At 40.7% G+C, this 20,236-nt stretch overlaps 1 protein-coding gene across 19 annotated transcripts in view; it reads left to right on the top strand.

Annotated features, from left to right (window-relative positions):
- ABLIM2 (actin binding LIM protein family member 2) overlaps positions 1-19,936 on the top strand; it is a 313,210-nt gene extending 293,274 nt beyond the window's left edge. For all 19 annotated transcript variants that reach the window (XM_036763471.1, XM_036763486.1, XM_036763488.1 and 16 more), the window contains one exon: positions 18,070-19,936. In XM_036763471.1, coding sequence (XP_036619366.1) covers positions 18,070-18,183 — 114 coding nt within the window. In that variant the 3' untranslated portion in view covers positions 18,184-19,936. The remainder of the gene's footprint in view (positions 1-18,069) is intronic.
- The last annotated feature ends 300 nt before the right edge of the window (positions 19,937-20,236 follow it).

The raw sequence follows: 20,236 nt of genomic DNA, 5'->3' as shown, positions 1-20,236 counted from the left end.
CTTTAAGAACCCTTGACATAGATCAAACTCCTCCCCAATTTTATGAAAGAGGAAAGGGAAGGCCAGAGAAGGGAAGCCTTATGCCCAAGTGAAAGATAAAGTTCTCTTAAGAGAAAATTATTCAAATGCTTACTTTCTGTAAGTAACAATAGATGACAGAAACCTCTGTCATTTGCTCTCTCCCCACCCCCATCAACAGAAACTTGTAACATTGGCCACCTTCCCTCATTGTTTGCATTTCTGGATGGGGAGTTTTTATTTGAGAGGTGTTTAGCTGTTGGTGACAAGCATTTTGTTTTCCCACCAATGTGGTTTCCTAGCTTTCAAATGTGTTATCTCTATTTAACAATGTCTATAAGTCCGTGACACCATCAGTGCCTTGGGATTAAGAATCTGACATGTAATCTACATCCCCACCACCACCTTCCCCATCTACCAAGGTTCCCCAAAAGGCTTTTTCAGTAGGATCCATCATCTGAATTTGATCCTTGACCTTCTGTCTATATTCACAAATGCTTAGTCCATAATCTGGGTTTAGCTTGCTCACATATATTTGTTATGGCTTTGAGGCATGATGTCAGTGAGTAAAGGGCACCAAGAAGGAAGTTGAGTCTAGAATGGTGTGAGGTACAGGAACCTTATAATGTGGGAAATAGTTGAAAGAATTAGGGGTACTTAGCCAAGAAGAGAGAAGATCTAGAGGAAGAGTCATGATTATGATTTTCTAATAGCTGAAGGGTCACCATAAGAAAATGAGACTAGGCTTGTCTTGCTCATCTCCAGAGGGCAGAACTCAAAAAATTGAGTGGACAGTCCAATGAAATCAATTTTGACCCAATATAAAGGAAAATTGTAGGACAGTTAGAGATGTCCACAGGTGGGATGGACGACCTCATGAGGGAGTTAGCTCACATTCACTGAGTATTTGAGTAAAAGTGGGATGAACCCAGGAAGATTCCTGCATGGGGTAGTTGAACTAGATGTCCTTTGGCCCTGTGTATGGATACCTTGGCCTGAGGTAGCCAGGTGGCACAGAGAATAGAGCACTTAGCTAGGTGTCAGGAAGACCAGAATTCCAGTCTGGCCTTAGATGTTTACTAGCTGGGTGACACTGGGCAAGTCACTAAACCTCTGTTGGCCTCAGTTTCAACTAGAAAATAGGAATAATAACAGCACCTAACATCCCAGGGTTGTGAAGTTCAAATAAAATGATATTTAGAAAAGTGTTTAGCACATTTCCCAGCATGTAACAGACACTTAATAAATGGTTGTTTCCTTCCTTCCTTCCTTCGATATTCCAAGATTCTGTGATCCAGAGTGGTGTTCTTAAATGAACGAAGATACTAGATGAGTAAACAGCAAACTCAGGTATTCTGATTAGTGATATCAGACTCAAATAGAAAGGGACAGTTCATAAAAGGCATTCAGGATGAGAATTCCCTTTGTGAATATGGCATTAAGTGGGTGTCATATTTTTCAAAGGATATTGACAAACTAGAGAGTATCCAGAGAAGTGCAGCCAGATGATGAAGGGCCTCAAGTTCTTGCTATGGTGAGGATAGATTGAAGGAACTGAAGATGTTAGTTTAGAGGAGAAAAGATTCATGGGAAACAGGATAGTTCTTTTTAAGTATTTGAATGACTGTCAAGTGAAAGACGGATTCGGTTTGTTCATCTTGACCTTGAAGGGCAAAGATAGGAAATATCAGTGGAAATTGCAGAGAAGCAAATTAAGACTCCGTATATGAAAAATACTTCTTAATAATTAGACTGGTCAAAAGGTAGAACAGACTGCCTAAGGAGAGAGTGGCTCGCCCTCATTAGAAGGCTCCAATCTAAGGTCCATGGGCCTATTGGACAAGGCTACAAAGGACATTCTCGTTCAGGTACCAGTTGGACTAGTTGCTGGTAATGGCATTTCAGGGTTAGCTTTATCGTTTACCGAGTACTTTCCTTGCAGCATCTTGTCAAACAGGAAGCACAGATATCATTTGCCTTATTTTACAGATAAGGAATCCGAGGCTCCAAGAGGTGACTGGACTTGTTCAGGCTCACACACTAATAGTCAGAATTGGGAACTATTGTTGTTGAGGGGAGAGACAGAAAGAAAGAGAAGGATCTCACTCTTTTTTGCAAAAATAAGTGGGATAGTTATCTTTCTTTAAGACATGCAAAGCTCTTGCTACTGTCTGAAAAAACCCAGTCACTTCTGCATGCGTTTTTTGTTATTGTTTAAGTTTGTAAACATTATGATTCTCTGACTTGCATGGATGAGGTTGTGAAGTTTCCGACGTAGTGTTTTGGTTCCCCTATGGCAGGCAGCCTTCTTTGGCAGAATAGGCTTCCAGACAGAGTTTATACCTGACTTGAGTCCCTGCTACTTCCTAGGTTTAACATCCAGGACTCTTTATCAGGATCAGTTGCATCAATGTCCTGCCAGGAAATGACCTGGTCTGTGGGTGTGTTTATAATACTTATCTGCCACTGTTCCTTGGAAGCTAGGATCTAATGGGAAAAAAATATATGGTATTACTCTGATCCACCCCACTCCCTCAGAACATTTTCCAGCCCTCTTTATGCCCAAGACTTAACTGTAAGACCAAAAAAAAAAGGAGGAGAAGGAGAAGAAGGAGGAAGAAGAGGAGAAGAAGGAGGAGGAGGAGAAGAAAGAGAAGGAGGAGGAGAAGCAGGAGAAGGAAGAGGAGAAAGAGGAGGAGGAGGAAAAAGAGAAGGAGGAAGAGGAGGAGAAAGAGGAGGAGGAAAAAAAGAGGAGGAGGAAGAGGAGGAAAAAGAGGAGGAGGAGAAAGAAGTGGAGGAGGAGGAAGAGAAGAAGAAGAAAAAGAGAAGAAAGAGAAGGAGAAGGAGAAGGAGAAGAAGAAGAAAAAGAAGAAGAAGAAGAAGAAGAAGAAGAAGAAGAAGAAGAAGAAGAAGAAGAAGAAGAAGAAGAAGAAGAAGAAGCAGCTACTCTGACCTTAGAGGGGAGTAAAGGAAGGTTTCAAAAGTGAGGTGTTGGGTCTTCCTTCCTGCTTTCTAAAGAGGAACTTGATTCTTCATGGTTCTTACCCCTTCTCTCTTCTCTACATTCTGACACTAATCTCATCCAGTTTAATGGCTTCAATTAGCATCTCTGGGTGCATCAAAATGCATAAATGCTGCACTTGCAGTCAAGAAGGCCTGAGTTCAAATTCTGTCTCAGACACTTACTAGCTATGGGGCAAGGGCAGGACACCTTACACTCTCACTTTCTCAGTTTCCCCAATCTACAAAATGAGAATACCAACAGCCCCCATCTTACTGGAAGACTGTGAGGATGAAAAAGGGCAGCTAGGTGGCACAGTGGATAGAGCACCAGGCCTGAAGTCAGGAACTTCGAGTTCAGATCAGAACTAACTAGCTGTGTAACCCTGGGCAAGTCACTTCACCCTGTTTGCCTCAGTTTCCTCATCTGTAAAATGGGCTGGAGAAGGAAATGGCAAACCACTTCAGTGTCTCTGCCAAGAAAACCCCAAATGGGGTCATGAAGAGTTGGGCATGACTGCTATGAGGATGAATTGGGATCATGTCCATAAAGCACTTTGTGAATGTCATCATTACTTTTACTGCAGTTGTTTTTATTGTTGTCCGTATCTTACAATCTCTCTCCTGAGTTCCAGTTCACTATCTCCAACTAATTTTGGGATATTTGTATCTGGGTATTCCCCTCCCATCCCAAGACTTCAAACTGGACTCATCCAAGAATTCAACTTATTATTTCCTCCCAACAAATGTTCCTAATTACAAAGAGGAGTGCTAAAACCAATTTCCTACCGGTTCCCCAGGGTAGAACCTTCCTGGTCATTTCAGCTCTTCTCTCCCGGATGTCAATAAACACTTCCCAGCCTGCCCAGTCACTTCCCCACCCCTTTCTTCTAATCCTTCCCTTCCCCAGTCCATTCCACAGTATAAATCAGCATGATGTCTGGCACACAGGAGGTACCTAATAGATGCTTACTGACTTGACTTTACACAGCTGCCAGAGTAAGCGTTCTGATTCACAGATCGGACCATGTGCATGAGATTTTCCTGCTCAGACACTTTCAGTGACTCTGCATCATCTAGAACAGCAGTACAAATCTTAAATAGAACTGAGGGCTGCATAACATTTAAACCATAATACTATTGTGTTTGACATCTCTGGTCTGTAGGATAAAATGAATATTCCTTCAGCTAGCATTCAATAAGGTCCTTCACAAAGTGTATCCAGCCTAGCTTTCAAGCTTTAGCTCACATTCCTCTTTGCACACCCAGCTCCAATCAAACTTTACTATGAGCTGTTCCAGGGAACCCACCCCACCCCCACTGATGTCTCCCAAGCTTTACATTTCTTTCCTATCTCATCTCTGCCTATCAAAATCCTTTTCTTCTATCAAGTTCCAATTAAAGTACCATCATTTCCACGAAGACTTCCCTGATCTCCCCCAACTCAAAATCACCTATTTTGTGGTGACTCTTCGTGACTGCATTTGGGGTTTTCTTGCCAGAGATACTGGAGTGGTTTGCCATTTCCTTGTCTAAATTATTTTCCAGGTGAGGAACTGAGGCAAACAGGGTTAAGTGACTTGCCAGAGTCACACAGCTGGTAAGTGTTTGAGGCCAGACTTGGACTCAGGAAAATGAATCTTCCTGACTCCAGGCCCCAGTGCTCTACCCACTGCACCACCTAACTGTCCCAAGTTAAATGCAATGGCTACACTCTTTATAAGGGTGCAGTTCTTTCTGATAGAATTATAAGTCCTCACAGTGTAGTAAAACTTGGCCCCCAGAAGTTTGCATGTTGGGTTCCCAGTTACATAACTCTATGGATTGGTTTTGTTGGGGAATTCCTCAACCCAGATGGCCCAATATCCTCCTTGGTCCCACTTGACTGGAGGCCAATAAATGGAGAAGCAAGGCTAGAAGAGAAAAAGTTTAATTAGTTTCAGCAAATGGGCTGTTTCCAGGTGGAAAATACGAGGAACAAAGAGAGATAAAGTGTTTTACACAGCCTTAGAGGGGAATTACTGATGACAAAAGGAGGTGAGGCTGCTCAGCCACTCTCCCTAGGGGGTGGGGGAGGAGGGGGGTGAAAGAGGGACAGGATATTGAGTGATCTGGAGGAGAATGTCTTAACTTTTAGAACATGTTAACCTGGGGTCTCAGGTTTATTCCAGTGGAGATGTTTTCCTGTGTAGTTAATCCCATTAGAACATCCTGCTGGGACAATCAGAACACCCAGGTGGGGCTGATAGTGGAGGCCTCCTTGCAGATAAAATCTGTGGGCTTATCCTGTTGTTAAATAAAATACAGATTCAGGACCTGTCTTTATTCACACACTAGGTCACTCCATTTCTTTGACCTCAAAGGTCATTCTCTTTTCTGTGGAGAAGTAGTTTTCCCCAAACTCACAGCACACAGGTTTTAGCCAATTTCTCTATAGTACTTTTAAGCTATAGCTCATGAGTCCCCACCAATGAGTTTATCAGGGGTGGGGAACCTGCGGGCTCAAGGCCACATGTGGCCCTTTGGGTCCTCGAGTGTGGCTTTTTGAATCCAAAACTGTTTGGATTCAGTCAAAGGACCACACTTGAGGACTGGATTCAGTCTAAGGGCCACACTTGAGGACCTAGAAGGCCACATGTGGCCTCAGGGCTCCAGATTCCCCATCCCTGTATCAGTTAGCTAATATACACAATTCATTCAAAACAAAGACACTATGATGCCATAGTAAGAAAAGTAACTACAAAACAATTGCACCACCATCATCCCCGCCATGGTCCATATGGCTTCACATGGACTTGATTCTTTTATGCACTATTACAGAAAAGGAAACTGAGGCTCTGAAAAATGAAGTAGTTTTCTATGGTCATAGTTAATAAGTATCAGACAGGATTGTAATCTCTTGATTGGAAATCTACCTTCAGTTGCATCACATGACATTTGAATATGCAACTGCCCAGATACAACTCAAGTCAATCTTTTCCTGTTCAACCATAGACCAATCTCATTGTCCATCTGTAGCACTTGTTGCACCTAAGACATATAGGTAGGTAGTCTGATTGATGGATCAATAGATGGATAGATGGATAAACAGATGACCTCATTCAGGAGACTTTACGATAATAAATTAGAGTCTGGGCAACATGTGGGACAAACCATAATGATGTCATAGCTTGGAGACACCTTAGTCTCAGAGTTCTTAAACACCCTGCCTCCTTTTTTTTTTTTGGTCATGTATCCTTTTGGCAGTCTGGTAAGCCCATGGACCCCTTAGAATAATGTTCTCAAATGTACAAAATAAAATTCATAGGATTACAAAAGAAACCAAATATATTGAAATAAAGATGTAATTCTTATCAAGATCTTACTATATGCCTAGCACTGTCTTAGTCTCTTGGGATAGAAAGAGGAAAAGGGGAGATAGCCCCTGCCTGCTCTCAAGGGGCTTACATCCCAACATAGATAACAATGCTTATTGAATCTATTGCTTATAGTGAGAGGTATAGCCATGAGAGAGCTGGCCTTGGAGCAGGGACCGACTGGGTCCAAGTCCCACTTCTGACACCCACTGACCATGTGACTCTGGGCAAGACGTTTAACCTAACAAGGCTCCAAGGAACTCTCTAAGTTGCAGAGAAGATGTCAGCCTGCATTGATAAAGTATTTCCTCATCTGGGAGTTTCCTATATCAGGTCCAGATACTATTCCTAACTTCTTAAGTATAGTACATGTAATACTTAGGGATCTAAGTGGCTTAGAGGATAGACTGGTAGACTTGGAGTCAGGAAGCCTGTAGTTCAAATCCTGATGCAGGCATTTAATTGGGTGACCTAGGACAAATCACTTTTAACTTCTCTCAACCTAAGATTCCTCATCTATAAAATGGGAAAGATAAATCACAACTATATCTCAGGGTTATAGGGAGGATGAGATGAGATAATGTGTGTAAAGTGTTGTGCAAATCTTTTTAAAGCACTATATTAATGCTAGATATCATTGTTATTATTAATTCGATGCTATATCTGGGTTCTGCTCTTATACTTTCAAAACATTTTCATAAGATATTTCATCTGTTCCTCACAACAATCCCTTGGGGTTGGATAGGACAGGTATTAGCATTTCCATCCTAGGGATGATGCCAATAGAGAGGGTCAGTGGCTTGCTCAAGATCATGTCCTGCTATTGGGCATTAGGTCACTAAAAGGTCAGTGGAGACAGAGATATGGAATGTTAGGGAAAAGCATGGAGTACCAGTTAGACCAGAAGGGTAAGAGAAGGAGAGTTATCCTAGCATTGGATCAGCCAAAGCAGGCATCAGACAATCTGTACCTGCTAGAGATGTGGGAGTAGAGAAACAGGAAAACGATTGTCAAGTCCGGTATGAATCAACAGTATGGTACGACCACAAGCTAACCAGCACATTCTTAGGATGCATTTATACAGCCATAGAACCTCAGATTTGTAAAGGACCTCAAAAATCATCCAGGCTAATGTGTACCTCCAGTAAGTTTAACAGCATGCCTAACCAGTAGTCACCGTGCTGCTGTATCACACTATTAATTCATATGGAGCTTGAAGTCTACTAAGACCTCCAGATCCTTTTCACAAGAACTGATAATATAGACATGCCTTCCCATTCTTGCATTTTTGAGACACTTTTTACTCCAAACATTTTAAATTTACACATCAATATTCCATATATCTGTGATCTCAGCTATGTGGGTTTTCTCTCCAAAGATGCAGATTTCTCCCTACCATGTCTGCTCATCCTGTGTGACTCTCATCCTTGGCCTCCCACAGGTTTTCAACAAAGCAGCCTCTCCATTACGCTGGACACCATCTTTTACTTCTTTTGACATTGTGTGGCTATGGTTCAAGGAGGCCATGCAACAGTTAATCCTTCCTCTTCCTACATCAGCAGTTCATATTTCCATGATGATCTTTTCTATCATTTCTCCTCTGTGATTCCTTGCTTGTAAAGTGTTTAAATTCCTTCTTAGTAGTTTCTGCCCACCATTCTAGCCTACTGAGATATTTCTGGATCCTGTTTCGTAGGCAGCAAAGCAGTATGCAGTGGACAGAGTGCTGGGCTTGGGCTCAGGAAGTCCTGAGTTCAAATGTGGTCTCAGACACTGGCTGTGTGATGACACTGGGCCGGTCATTTAACCTTTGTTTGCTTGGATTTACTCATCTGTGAAGTGGAGGTAAAAGCACCTACCTTCTAGGGTTGTTGTGAGGAGCAAATGAGATAACTGGAAAGGACTTAGCATAGTGCCTTAGCACACAGTGAGTGTTATATGAGTGTTAGCTATTATTAGCTAGTATTTTCCTATGTCTTAGCTGTCCCTCTCAGTTTCTTGTCATCTATGCCTTTATTCAAAGTCTTGTTAAAAAAAAAGTTAAATAGCACCAAGAAACAGAAAGCTGAGGCACTCCTCTCCCATGATGATATTAATGTCTGCCATTGGGGGTCCATTCATTCAACCAGTTTGGGATCTGCCCATCTCTAGTGTTGTCTAGCCCATTTTGCACTTGCTCACCTATATTGATAACACAGGAATTTTTGTCAAATGCTGTATTATAATCTAGGCAATCTCTATTGACAGCATTCCCCTGATTGACCAGTTAAATAACCCTGCCAAGAGAAAGAGAGACAGAGATAGAAAGAAAGGAAGGAAGGAAGGAAGGAAGGAAAAAGAAAGATGAGAAGGCAGGAAGGAAGGAAGAAAGAAAGAAAGGAAGGAAGGAAGGAAGGAAGGAAGAAAGAAAGAGGAAAGAAAGGAAAGAAGAAGGAAGGAAGGAAGGAAGATAGGAAAGAAGAAGGAAGGAAGGAAGAATGAATGAAAGAAAGATAGAAAGGAGGAAGGAAGAGATAGAAAGGAAGAAGGAAGGAAAAAAGGAAGGGAGGGAGGAAGGAAGGAAGGAAGGAAGAAAGAAAGAAAGAAAAGAAGAAAGAAAGATAGGAAAGAAGGAAGGATGGAAGGAAGGAAAACTTGTGTTGATAAAACCATGCTAGTCCCAGATAGAGTCTGAACAGCATCCAGGAGAGCAGAACCACAGTGTCTGTTGTTCTGGGCATACTTTTCTGTTAACATTCCCATAGATCAAGTTAGATATGTCCAGGAGAATGTGGATTAGAGGAGAAAAAACCCAAATATGACACTGTGAGAAGGCACTTCATTCACCCTGAGAGCAGACCTCGAAATGATGTTAATCCTCTCATTCATTCAACAAATTATGACTGTTTATATTATTATTTCCCGAGCACCTACTCTGCGCACTCCACTGTGTTCAGAACCAAACAAACCCTCCTACATTTTGGCTCGCCTCATTTTTAGTGACATAATTTTCATCAGCCAAGTGAAGCCGTGGATAGAGGGCCAGGCCTGGAGTCAGGAAGACCTGGGTTCAAATCCAGTTCCAGAAATTTACCAACTGTGTGACCCTGGACAAGTCACTTAGCCCTATTTGCCTCAGTTTCCTCATCTATAAAATGAGCCAGAGAAGGAAATGGCAAACCACTCGGGTATCTTTGCCAAGAAGGGTCAGTTAGACACAACTGAAAATGACTAAACTGTAACAACAGCATGGAGGTGTTGTGAGGCCTAAATGAGATAGTTGTAGAGTGCTTAGCACAGTGCCTGGCACAGGATAAGTGCTACATGTTAGCTATTGTTAGCATCATTTTTGCTGAAAGGATCCACCCCTAGCCATGTCCTTTCCTAGATGGTGACAAAACTTTTCCTGAAACATAGATAGCATCCATGATAGTCTGCCTTGGTCAGACGGCATTTGTAGTGCTGTGTTCATTCGGGGGCACCGCACTTTCAGAGAGACATTGGCCAAGTGGGGAGTATCCAGAAAAGGGACAAGGTCAAAATAGTGGTAAAGGTCATGGAGGAATGTTTAGCAGAGAAAAGACTCAGGGCCAGGGACATGATTGATGGCTTAAGTATCAGGAGGATTATACTATCAAGGCATCAGGCTCCAGAACAGAACTAGAAACAGTGAAGCTGCAGAGGCAGATTTAGTCTTGATGTCAAGAAAGCATCCTAATGATTAGAACTCTTCTGAAGAGAAGTGAGAGTTAGGTAGTTTGCCAACATGCTTCAAGCAAAAATTGAACCATCACTTGTCAAGGCTAAACACTCAGGTACAGGCCAGACCAGAGCAGATATTCTTAATATTTTTTTTGTGGCCTGGACCCCTTTGGCAGTCTGGTGAAGCCTATAGACCTTTTCTCAGAATAATGTTTTAAATGCTTAAAATAAAATACAGAGGGTTACAAAGGAAACCAGTTATATAGAAATAAATATTTCCCCATCCAAATTCATGTTGTTGTTCAGCTATGTCCAGTTCTTTGTGAGCCCATTTGGGGTTTTCTTGGCAGAGATACTGGAGTGGTTTGCGATTTCATTCTCCAGCTCATTTTACAGATGAGGAAAGTAAAGCAAACAGGAGTAATCGACTTGCCCAGGGTCATGCAGGTAGTAAGTGTCTTCCTGACTCCAGACCTGGTGCTCTATCCACTGCACCACCTAGCTGCCCATCCAAGTTCATAAATCCTTTGAAATCTAACCATGAACTCCTTGGGGATCCATGGATCCTGGGTTAAGAACCTCTGGACGATTTTTGTTGTTCAGTTGTTTCAGATGTGTCTAACCCTTTGTGACCCCATTTGGGGGTTTCTATTTGCTATTTCCTTCTCCACTGGATCCATTTTGTCAAGCAATCAAAGGTTAAGTGACTTGCCCAGGGTGACACAGCTCTAGGAAATTTGTGAGACTGGATTTGAATACAGGTCTTCCTGATACCAGGCCCAGTATTCTATCCACGGAAACAGTTGTCTATCTCTCCCCTGGACTGTATGATCTTTGGATGCCTTCCTGCTCAGAGATTCTCTAAAGAACAAAACAAAGAGTTTTAAGGATGAGCCAGGATACAAAAAGCCAGAAAAGTCTGGTTTAGTTCACGGACCCTCAGAAAAAAAAAATAACAGTTCCTTCTGGTAAACACTTGGGGGATCTTGTCAGAGCTTCCTGTATTTAGGCTAAAGCTAGACTGAAAACCTTTGAAAAATCTTTCTTTTTTTTTAATTTTTTGGGTTTTTTTGGCAGGGCAATTAGGGTTAAGTGACTTCCCCAAGGTCACACAGCTAGTGTGTCAAGTGTCTGAGGCTGGATTTGAATTCACATCCTCCTGACTCCAGGGCCAGTCCTCTACACTCTGTGCCACCTAGCTGCCCCTTTGAGGTCCCTTTCAATTCTGAGATAGAATTTTATTTGAAACTTGATAGGTGGAAACCTTTGCTCTTTGGAACCCTGGGTTCCTATGTAGCCCCTCTAACTTGAATGGTGCCTCAGGATCTTCCTGGAATCCATTGACCATAATGGGCTACTGCTGATCTGTCACCCAGGCAAGAGGGATGATGCCCAAAACAATCTCAAGTCTCAGCATGTCCACTCCTGGGTGCACAAGGAAAACAATAATAGGCCCCCGAGGGGTGACATGGTCTGTACAAAACAATGCAAACTAGAAATTTAGTCAGACTCTTAACTTAATATGATCTTGATTTCTCAAGAATTGGAATTAAAAGGCCTGAGTTCAAATTCTATCTACGCTCTTTACTGTGGCCACAGTGCCATTGGGGCATCATCATTCTCACCTCAACTATGAGGATCACAGATTTACAGCTAAGAGAAGGGGTTTGTTTGAAAGAGCTTTAGAATCCTCCTGGCTCTAATATTTTTTAGTTCTATAAGGAAGGAAAATTCTTGCCTGGGTTGTTGTTCATCATTTTTCAGTCGTGTCCAATTCTCCATAACTCCACTTAAGTTTTCTTGGCAAAGATACTGGAATGATTTGCAAATTTCCTTCTCCAGCTCATTTTACAGAGGCAAATAGGGTTAAATGACTTGTCCAAAGTCACACAACTGAGGCCAGATTTGAACTGAGGAAGATCTTGATTCTAAACCCAGTATTCTATTCACTGTGCCACCTAGCTGCCCTAAACAACAGAGCAGTCCTCAAAAGGTCATTTATTTTACTGGTCAAAGGCCTTCCTGAGACAAGAACTCTGGGCTTAGGATCAGTGTTCATGCCACTGCTCCAGGGTGGTTCAATGGGTCCCATTTTTCCCCCTATCCATTTGTCATGTAATTATGGTTTCAGTGTGGTGTACTGGAAAGGTTCATGGCCCAAGAGTCTGGAAAACAGTATTCTGTTGGTCTGTTCAGTCATTCACTTAATTTGTGAGCTTGGGCAAGTTGCAAACTTCCTCTTGCTGGGTCTCAGTTTCTTCATCTGTTAGGCCACACAAAAGCCAGAATTTTTAAGCAATGCAATGACAAAGATGACTTCAGAGGACTGATGGTGAAGCATACCTCCCACCTCTTAACTGGGAGGTGGTAGATTATGGGTTCTTGATGATGACCACAATAATGCAAAGGGAAACAATACTGAAATTTAAGTTTAATTCAATTCAAAATATTGAGTCTTCAAAACTCTGATCAATGCAAGTCTAATCATGACTTTATAGATCTGATGGTAAAGTTTGTCTCCTACCTCTCAGCATAGAGGTGGTGGTCTATAGGTGTGGAATGGGGCATTCACTTTGTCCAATGTGTCAATTGGTTTTACTTAACTGTACTTGATTGTGACAGTGGAGGTTTCTTTGGAGTGCAGGAGGAGTTCATTTGGAAATAACAATGGCATAAAAAGAAAATTGCATCAATAAAACATTAAAAAAAAACAAAATAAAACTACAGGGATTAGCCTAGATCTCTAAAGTTTCTTCTAGCTCTAAATGCTATGATTCTATGATTCTTATGATCTTTGACAATTTGATATATACGATAGCTAGACCAATACATTGATAAAAAAAATGTTGAACAGACCATCACCAACAAGAAATCCCTTGGGAATACCACTAGAGAATTGGCTTCAGTTAGATAATAGATTTACTGTAACAGAAGTTCTTAACCTTAACACTTCCAAGGAACCAAAGTAGCCTACATGTTGGCTGGTAGAACCAAAATCTGGCCAGGCTAGAACACTAGGTGGAATCTAATAAGATAATATTTAAGAGGGATAAATGTAAAGTCACATTTGGGTTCAAAAAATTATTTTCATAGGTACAAGATATAGAATGTGAGTGTGGTATGACTTGACAGCAATTTATCTGAAAAAAAAAAGTCTGAGCATTTTAGTAAACTACATCATATGAGTTAAGACCATGACAGAAAAATGAAAGAAGCTAATATGAGCTTAGGTTATATTGAGAAATATAGTGTAAAATCCTAAGGCAATGCATTCTGCCTTGATTAGGCCATATCTGAAGCTTTGTGTTCAATTTTACATGCTTCACTTTAGAGAAGACATTGATAAGCGCAATGGAATTCCAAGGAAGGCAACCAAGATGACAAAGCCACATAAGGATCTGGGAAGGAAGTGGGTTTTTTTTGTTTGTTTTTGTTTTGTTTTGTTTTAGGCTAGAGAAGAGATGGTACCAAAAGAACATGATAAATATCTTAAAATCTTGAAAATCTGTATCTTAAGGAAGGCATATGAAGATTTATTTGGTCTAGTCCCAGAGGACAGAAGTTGAAGCAATGCATTAAATGTTACAGAGAAGCAAGTTTTGGTTTGATGTAAGAAAAAAAACCCAGCAGAGTTGTGCAAAAGTGGAGCGAGTAGCTTTGAGAAGTCATGGATTCTCACTTGGTAGAAACCTTTAAGCAATGGCTGGATGAACTCCTGTTACCTCTGTTACAAGGGGGGATGGGTCTTTTGTTTTAGAGTCTCCTTAGATCAAACGGTTGGTAAAGATTCATTCCAACTCTGAAATTCTTTTCTTCTTGGAAGTAATAGAAATCCTTCCAAGGGCCTACTTCATTCAACATAGTTTCAAGTCTTCTAGGTTACTCTCTGACCCTGCCTTCCTTCAATGGTTCCTACTTCTCAAGCCAATGTGCTGAGTCCTTGCCTTATCCAACCTTTCTCCTTAAAGATGAGAAAACTTGAGGCCCCAAGAGGGGAAGGATGATAGAAAGAACACTAGACTCGGACTCAGCAGATTTGGGTTTCATTCTGGTACGTAGTGATCTTCTAGCAGTCACTTCAGGATTATTTTTTTAATTGAATGTTATTTTTTCCCAATTGACAAAAACCTACTTTTCCCTTCCACTTAACTTTCACTTGAAAAAGAAAAAAAACAAAAACCTAATAAGCAAATATGAATAGTCAAACAAAATAAATTCCCCGTTGGCCACATTCAAAAAGATTTATGTCTTGTTCTGTATCCCTCTCAGGGTTATTGTGAGAAAAGTGCTTTATGAACTTTAATGTACCATGTAAATGTGAGTTATTACTATTATTATTATTAAACTTAGTTTCCTAATCTGTCAGGTTGTTATGATAAGAACAAAAATTTACATTTATATAGCACACTAATGGGCAGCAAGGTGACACAGTGGATAGAGTGCTGGGCCTGGAATCAGGAAGGCTCCTCTTGAGTTCAAATCTGGCCTTAGACTCTTACTAGCTATGTGACCCTGGGCAAGTCATTTAACCCTGTTTGCCTCAGTTTCCTCATCTGTAAAATGAACTGGAAATGGCAAACCCTCTAGTATCTTTACCAAGAAAATCCCATATGGGATCACAAAGAGTCAAACAGAACTAAAAATGACTGAACAAAGTACATTAATATTCCAAAGTACTTTCTTTACAACATCTCTGTGAACTGAGGCTGGAAGGGTGGGACAATATTATTACCCCCATTTTACAGATGGGGAAACTGAGATTCAAAGAAGTGGAAGAACCCACTTATAGTCACAACCTAGTCAGTGTCAGAGTCTAGAGAAATCCTTGAACTTCCTCCTTCATGGGATTGTTTAAAGATTGAATGATCTAATGAATGTGAAAGTTCTTGAGAAACATAGTCATGGAAGGCTTGATTTTCAATTCTTCTTCTCTTCCTCCTCCTCCTCTTTCGCTTTCTCCTCATCCTCTTCCTCCCCATTTTCCTCTTCTTTCTCCTTCTCCTCCTCCTTCTCCTTCTCTTCTTTCTTCTCCTCTCTTTTTGAATGTGTTGAGTGCTCAGTGTTCATTTTGAAGACATCTATGTTAGGTTCCAAGAGGAAGGCAGGCCTTTTAAAAGAAGATAAATGGGGCCCCTCTTACATGAGCATTGGAAATCTATCCCAGAGGCTTTAGTGGGTTTCAGATTGAACTATCAAAAAAAAAACCACACACACACACAAGAGGAGGCTTGTTACTTTATACAGAGCAGGGCCATTCATTTCTGAGTGGGCCTTTTGTAGGAACTGTTTACAAATACCTGATATGAGTTTGCAATTAAATACCTTTCTCCCGCCAAGCCCTAAGGCTGCTTAATAAGGATATAGCACACATCTTGGGAAACATTTGTCTCTGGGAGACATAGCAGACTCTGAGAGGAGCAGATTATTAAATGGCTATAAAGGGCTGTAACTCTTGCTGAAAGAAAGCTGTTCTGTATTCCTCATCTCTTACTGAACACAGAAAGTCCCCTTGAAGCTGGAGTTCCCCCCAAACTGGCAAGGCCACTGACTTTGGAAATTCCATGTTAAAGATGATGAGAAGATAGCACAGTACAGTGGCAGAGCCCTGGCTCAGGAGTCAGTGGACCTGGGTTCAAATCCCACTCCTGGTACTTATTAACTATGAGACCTTGGGCAAATCACTTTATTTCCCTGGGCCTAAGGGAGTTGGATTAAATGGCCTTTAAAGTCCCTTGTAATTTTTGAGGTTTGATCCTATATACCAGGCTCTCACACTCCATAATACAATGGTTTGAGTTAAAAATCACTTTCCTTGCCACAGCCTTAGGTAACAGGTAGTGAAAAAATTTTATTATTCCTATTTTATAGATGAGAAAATGGGGCCCAAAGAGATTAAGTGAATTGGCTCAGGTTAGTTAAGCAACCTGAGATCTGAACCCAAGACTTAATAGATCCCCTTACATTGACAGAAAGTCTTTGACCAATTATACTTAGAGGCACTGAACTGTAATGATTCAAAATTCTCTGTCTCTCTCCCTCTGTCTCTCTCTGTCTGTTTCTGTCTCTGTCTCTGATTCTGTCTCTGACTCTGTCTCTCTCTCTGTGTCTTTATGTGTCTGTCTTCTCTCTCTCTCTCTCTCTCTCTCTCTCTCTCACACACACACACACACACACACACACACACACACACACCCCTCAATCATCCTTTCTATCTCCATAGTCCAACATTTTTAACACTTTAGTGTATTATAAATAGAGCTATCCATGAAACATGAAAACCCAAAAGCCTCTACAATGAAATTTAGTAATTATTCATAAAGCTGACATGGACATAGTAATTTTTAGCTTAAACAGCACCTTTATCTCATCTAATTCTCAAAGTGGTGCTGTGTGATAAGCAATTACAACTCTTATTCAAGCACATTTTACAGGTGAAGAACCCGAAGTTGTAAGAGATAAAGCAGTTTGCCTAAGGTCACAAAGACAGTGGTTGATCAGGAACTCAAACCCACATTTTCTGATTCTAGCATTCTTTCTATCACATTTCTCCTTTGGGGGCGCCTCAGTTTTCCTATCTGCAAAATGGGGGATGGGTAAGTAAATGAGAAGCTTAGTTTTTGAATTGATTTTTAAAATTTAGGGAACTTTTTTTTTCAGTTTTCAATGGGGAAAAAATGCAGAGTGTATAAGGACACCTCAGGTGGAGAAGACCTCACATGCCGAGATTTGGAGTTAATCCCATTTTCAATAAACAGTAGGGAGCCCCAGTGAAGCTTTTTGAGAACAGGAAGGATATAGTCACAGTGGCTGAACTTTGTGGAATGCGTTAGTCCAGGGTGCCTGCCTTTCAGAGTTGGTTTTGATGAACTCTAAATATCAGACTCTACCCCACATACAGTGAATGGCCTTGTACAAGTCAGATCTCCAGGTTCCTTATAACTCTAAAACACTATGATTCCACTTCTGCTCTGGATCTCAGTTTTCTCATCTATTAAATGGAGATGGTCCTGGAAGGGACCTTTGAAAATAGAATATAAGGACTGGAAAGAGAGAAATAATCTTGGCTAGCATTTCACAGATTGTTCAGTAGGACTCTACTGAGCTATCTCTTGAAATGGCCCAAGTGTAGAGCAAAGGAAAAAAAAAAGTTGTTTGTAATATTTGTCGAGTCATAAAATTTGAGCTGGGAGGGATCTTAGAGGTTATCTAGTCCAATCCTTTCATTTTACAGATGAAGAAATGGAGGTCTGGTACAGTTAAAGGGTTTGCTATTTGAATTCAGGTCCTTTGAATACAAATCCAGTGAACTTCCCCCTGTACCATGCTCTTCCTGTAGTGTTAGATTTTGAACAAAATTAATCTGTATCAATGATTTGCTTATTTTGTGTATCTGGGTTATTTTGGAGGTGGATAGGCAGAGCAATTGGGGTTAAGTGACTTGCCCAAGGTCACACAGGTAGTAAGTGTGTCAAGTATCTGAGGTCATATTTGAACTCAGGTCCTCCTGACTCTAGGACCGGTACTCTACTCACTGCACCACCTAGCTGCCCCCTTGTATCCATTTTTTTTTAAATGTAATATACTACCACTGAAAAATGTGAAACATGGTAGAATAGGTATTAGACAGTTAAAAAAATTTAATGTTTAGCACAAAGAGGGTTTGAAATCAAATATTCCATCATTGCAAAAATGTGAGAATCTCTCATCTATTCTGCCACTGTCCATTTTACAGATAAAGGAACTATCCATAAAAGTTAAATCTTTTCTTCATGTTCACACAGCAAATTAATAGCAGAGTTGAGGGTAGAAGAGAAATGAGAAAGTTTTTTGAGAAATCCATTTCAATGTATAGATATCAGGTGGCTGGACCACTCCTGCAGCCAGCCCACCTTATGCAAAGGCCACATAACAACTTCTGTTGGCTCTCAATGGATGCATGCTGAACTGAATGCGTTAGAGAAAAATAGCACGTTTTGCTACATTACTTAACCTTATTTTGCATTTTCTTTTGAAGAGACACTTGTCCCCTGAAGAATTCCAGGAAGTCTTTGGGATGACTGCAGAAGAATTTGATCGCCTGGCTCTTTGGAAGAGGAATGAATTGAAGAAGAAGGCATTGCTTTTCTAACCTCTCCCAGAGGGAAAAAAAATGTGCTAGTTCAGCAAAAACAAAACAAAAAGAAAAAACACAACCTAAAGTAGTGTTCCAGAACTATCGTACACACTCGCTGCTGTACCATTCTCCTACTTCCTTGTGTTCATGTTGGGGGGGAGGGGAGTGATCAAAGGAAGAGTTTAGCTCATAGGATTTTGGAACAGAGGCCATTCAGGAATCTGGATCTGGCTGGAGGATTAGGCACTGACTCTTCTCCCCAGCTGGTTAAAAGGAAAAAAAAAAAGAATGAAAGAAAGAAAATAGCCTTAAGTTACCCATTCCTCTGTATAACTTCACATGAAGGGGATCTTTAAAGGGGAGGGGGAGGATAAGGGAAGGGTGAAACATAGCTGTGGGGAGAGAAATGATAGCTCATTTGATGGCTTTTGAGAAAGTGTGTTAAAATGGCAGAAGTAATGAGGAAGCCTTGAATGCCATCTTAGATAAGGGAAGACAGACAAACTTTCCAATGTTGAAGGGAATAGAATTTTTAGTTCAGAATCTAGGCTGAAGAGAGGCAGATTAGTGAAGGGTTTCTTTTTTAGGGGGAAAGATAAATTTCTCCCTGAAATTAACAGAAAGTCTTTGACCAGTTATATTTGGAGGCATTGAGCTATGATGGTTTGAAAGTGTCACACACACACACACACACACACACCTCTCAATGGTATCTTTAATTATACAAGAGTTTTTATTTTATTAAAAAAAAGTCTATTGACACATGACATGTTATAGCATACTAAACAATAAAATGACCTATATAAAGAGCTTAATTTTAATGTCCCATTCAACAGAAATCCTGAAGCCTTATACCTACTGGGTTCCTAGCTGCGTAGTTTCTGTCATTGCAATGTTGCTAACCTATACCTATATAAATATATATAAATATACATATATATTATATATAATTTTTCTACGCTTCCCCCAGGTGATGTGAATGGCATCGCTCTATAAAAGAATGCTATTTGTACATACGTATTATAAAGGCACCACTCTTTCCTCTCCTTCTCTGGCTTCATCTTGTGAGCCTTATAAAGATAACTTAGTTTTCTGACAGCAAAAGCTTGGGACTGTAGGAGCTCAGCAAATAAATAAATAAATAGACTAGAAAACCTAGCTCTCCCTGTGGATACATTGGAAAAAAAACAAACCCCAGGCCGAATACCTGCATGTTCCTGAACAAACTGGATGCCTGCATAAACACAGTGTACAGTGGGGAGAGAGGACACTTTGCTTTTGCCAGGCAAAGCTACTGAAACGTTTCATAGGTGTTGCATGTGAGCATTAGGTTCTTGATGCAACGAAGACTGTAAAATTGCTGACGCCATATGGGAAGAAGTCTAGGGTAGTGAGTGGGTTGGAAATACAGCAAATCGATAGTTTTATGTAATTCTAAAAACACATTATCCAAAGTATATTTTCAAGTTCTCTGATGTGGTCTGCATTTTTCTTGTCCAGGATGTCTTTGTTTCTAGTCTACATTCACTCTATATCTTTGGGCAGTTTCTTAAAGTAACTGCTCACAATGTGCACTGCTTCAAACTAATTCAACATATCCAGGGATGGAGGCCTTGTAGTGGTCAACTTTATGTCTTTGAATTAGCTGGTGAGAATGGAGTGGTCAGAAAGGAGCTATCTTCTCCTCAGCTCAGAGCTCTGTCTGATCCTACCAACACCTGGGAAAATAAAGTCATTTTTGCTCAATAAAGTAAAAAGTGTTGTGATATAAATGTGTATAATTCCAAATGGTATGGGTCTGCTTCATTGGATGTCCCCTCTGTTGATGTTTCTGTGGAAAAGAACAGGAGTCTGGCTTTCCTGCTGAGCAAATATACAACCTAGTCTAAACCAATTCAGTTTAACCAACTCTATCCAATAAGCACGTATTCAGTGCCTATTAACTATGAGATCCCAAGGTTACAATCTAATCAGAAAATCAAGTTAGTAAATGCTGCCTTTCATGCTGCCTGTGGATTATGGTCCCCCAGGATTTGCCATCTTCATTGGGCATTCAAGGTCTTTTCAC

Source organism: Trichosurus vulpecula, chromosome 6, assembly GCF_011100635.1.
Source record: "Trichosurus vulpecula isolate mTriVul1 chromosome 6, mTriVul1.pri, whole genome shotgun sequence".
NCBI lineage: Eukaryota > Metazoa > Chordata > Mammalia > Diprotodontia > Phalangeridae > Trichosurus > Trichosurus vulpecula.
This window is presented reverse-complemented; position numbering and strand designations above follow the sequence as displayed.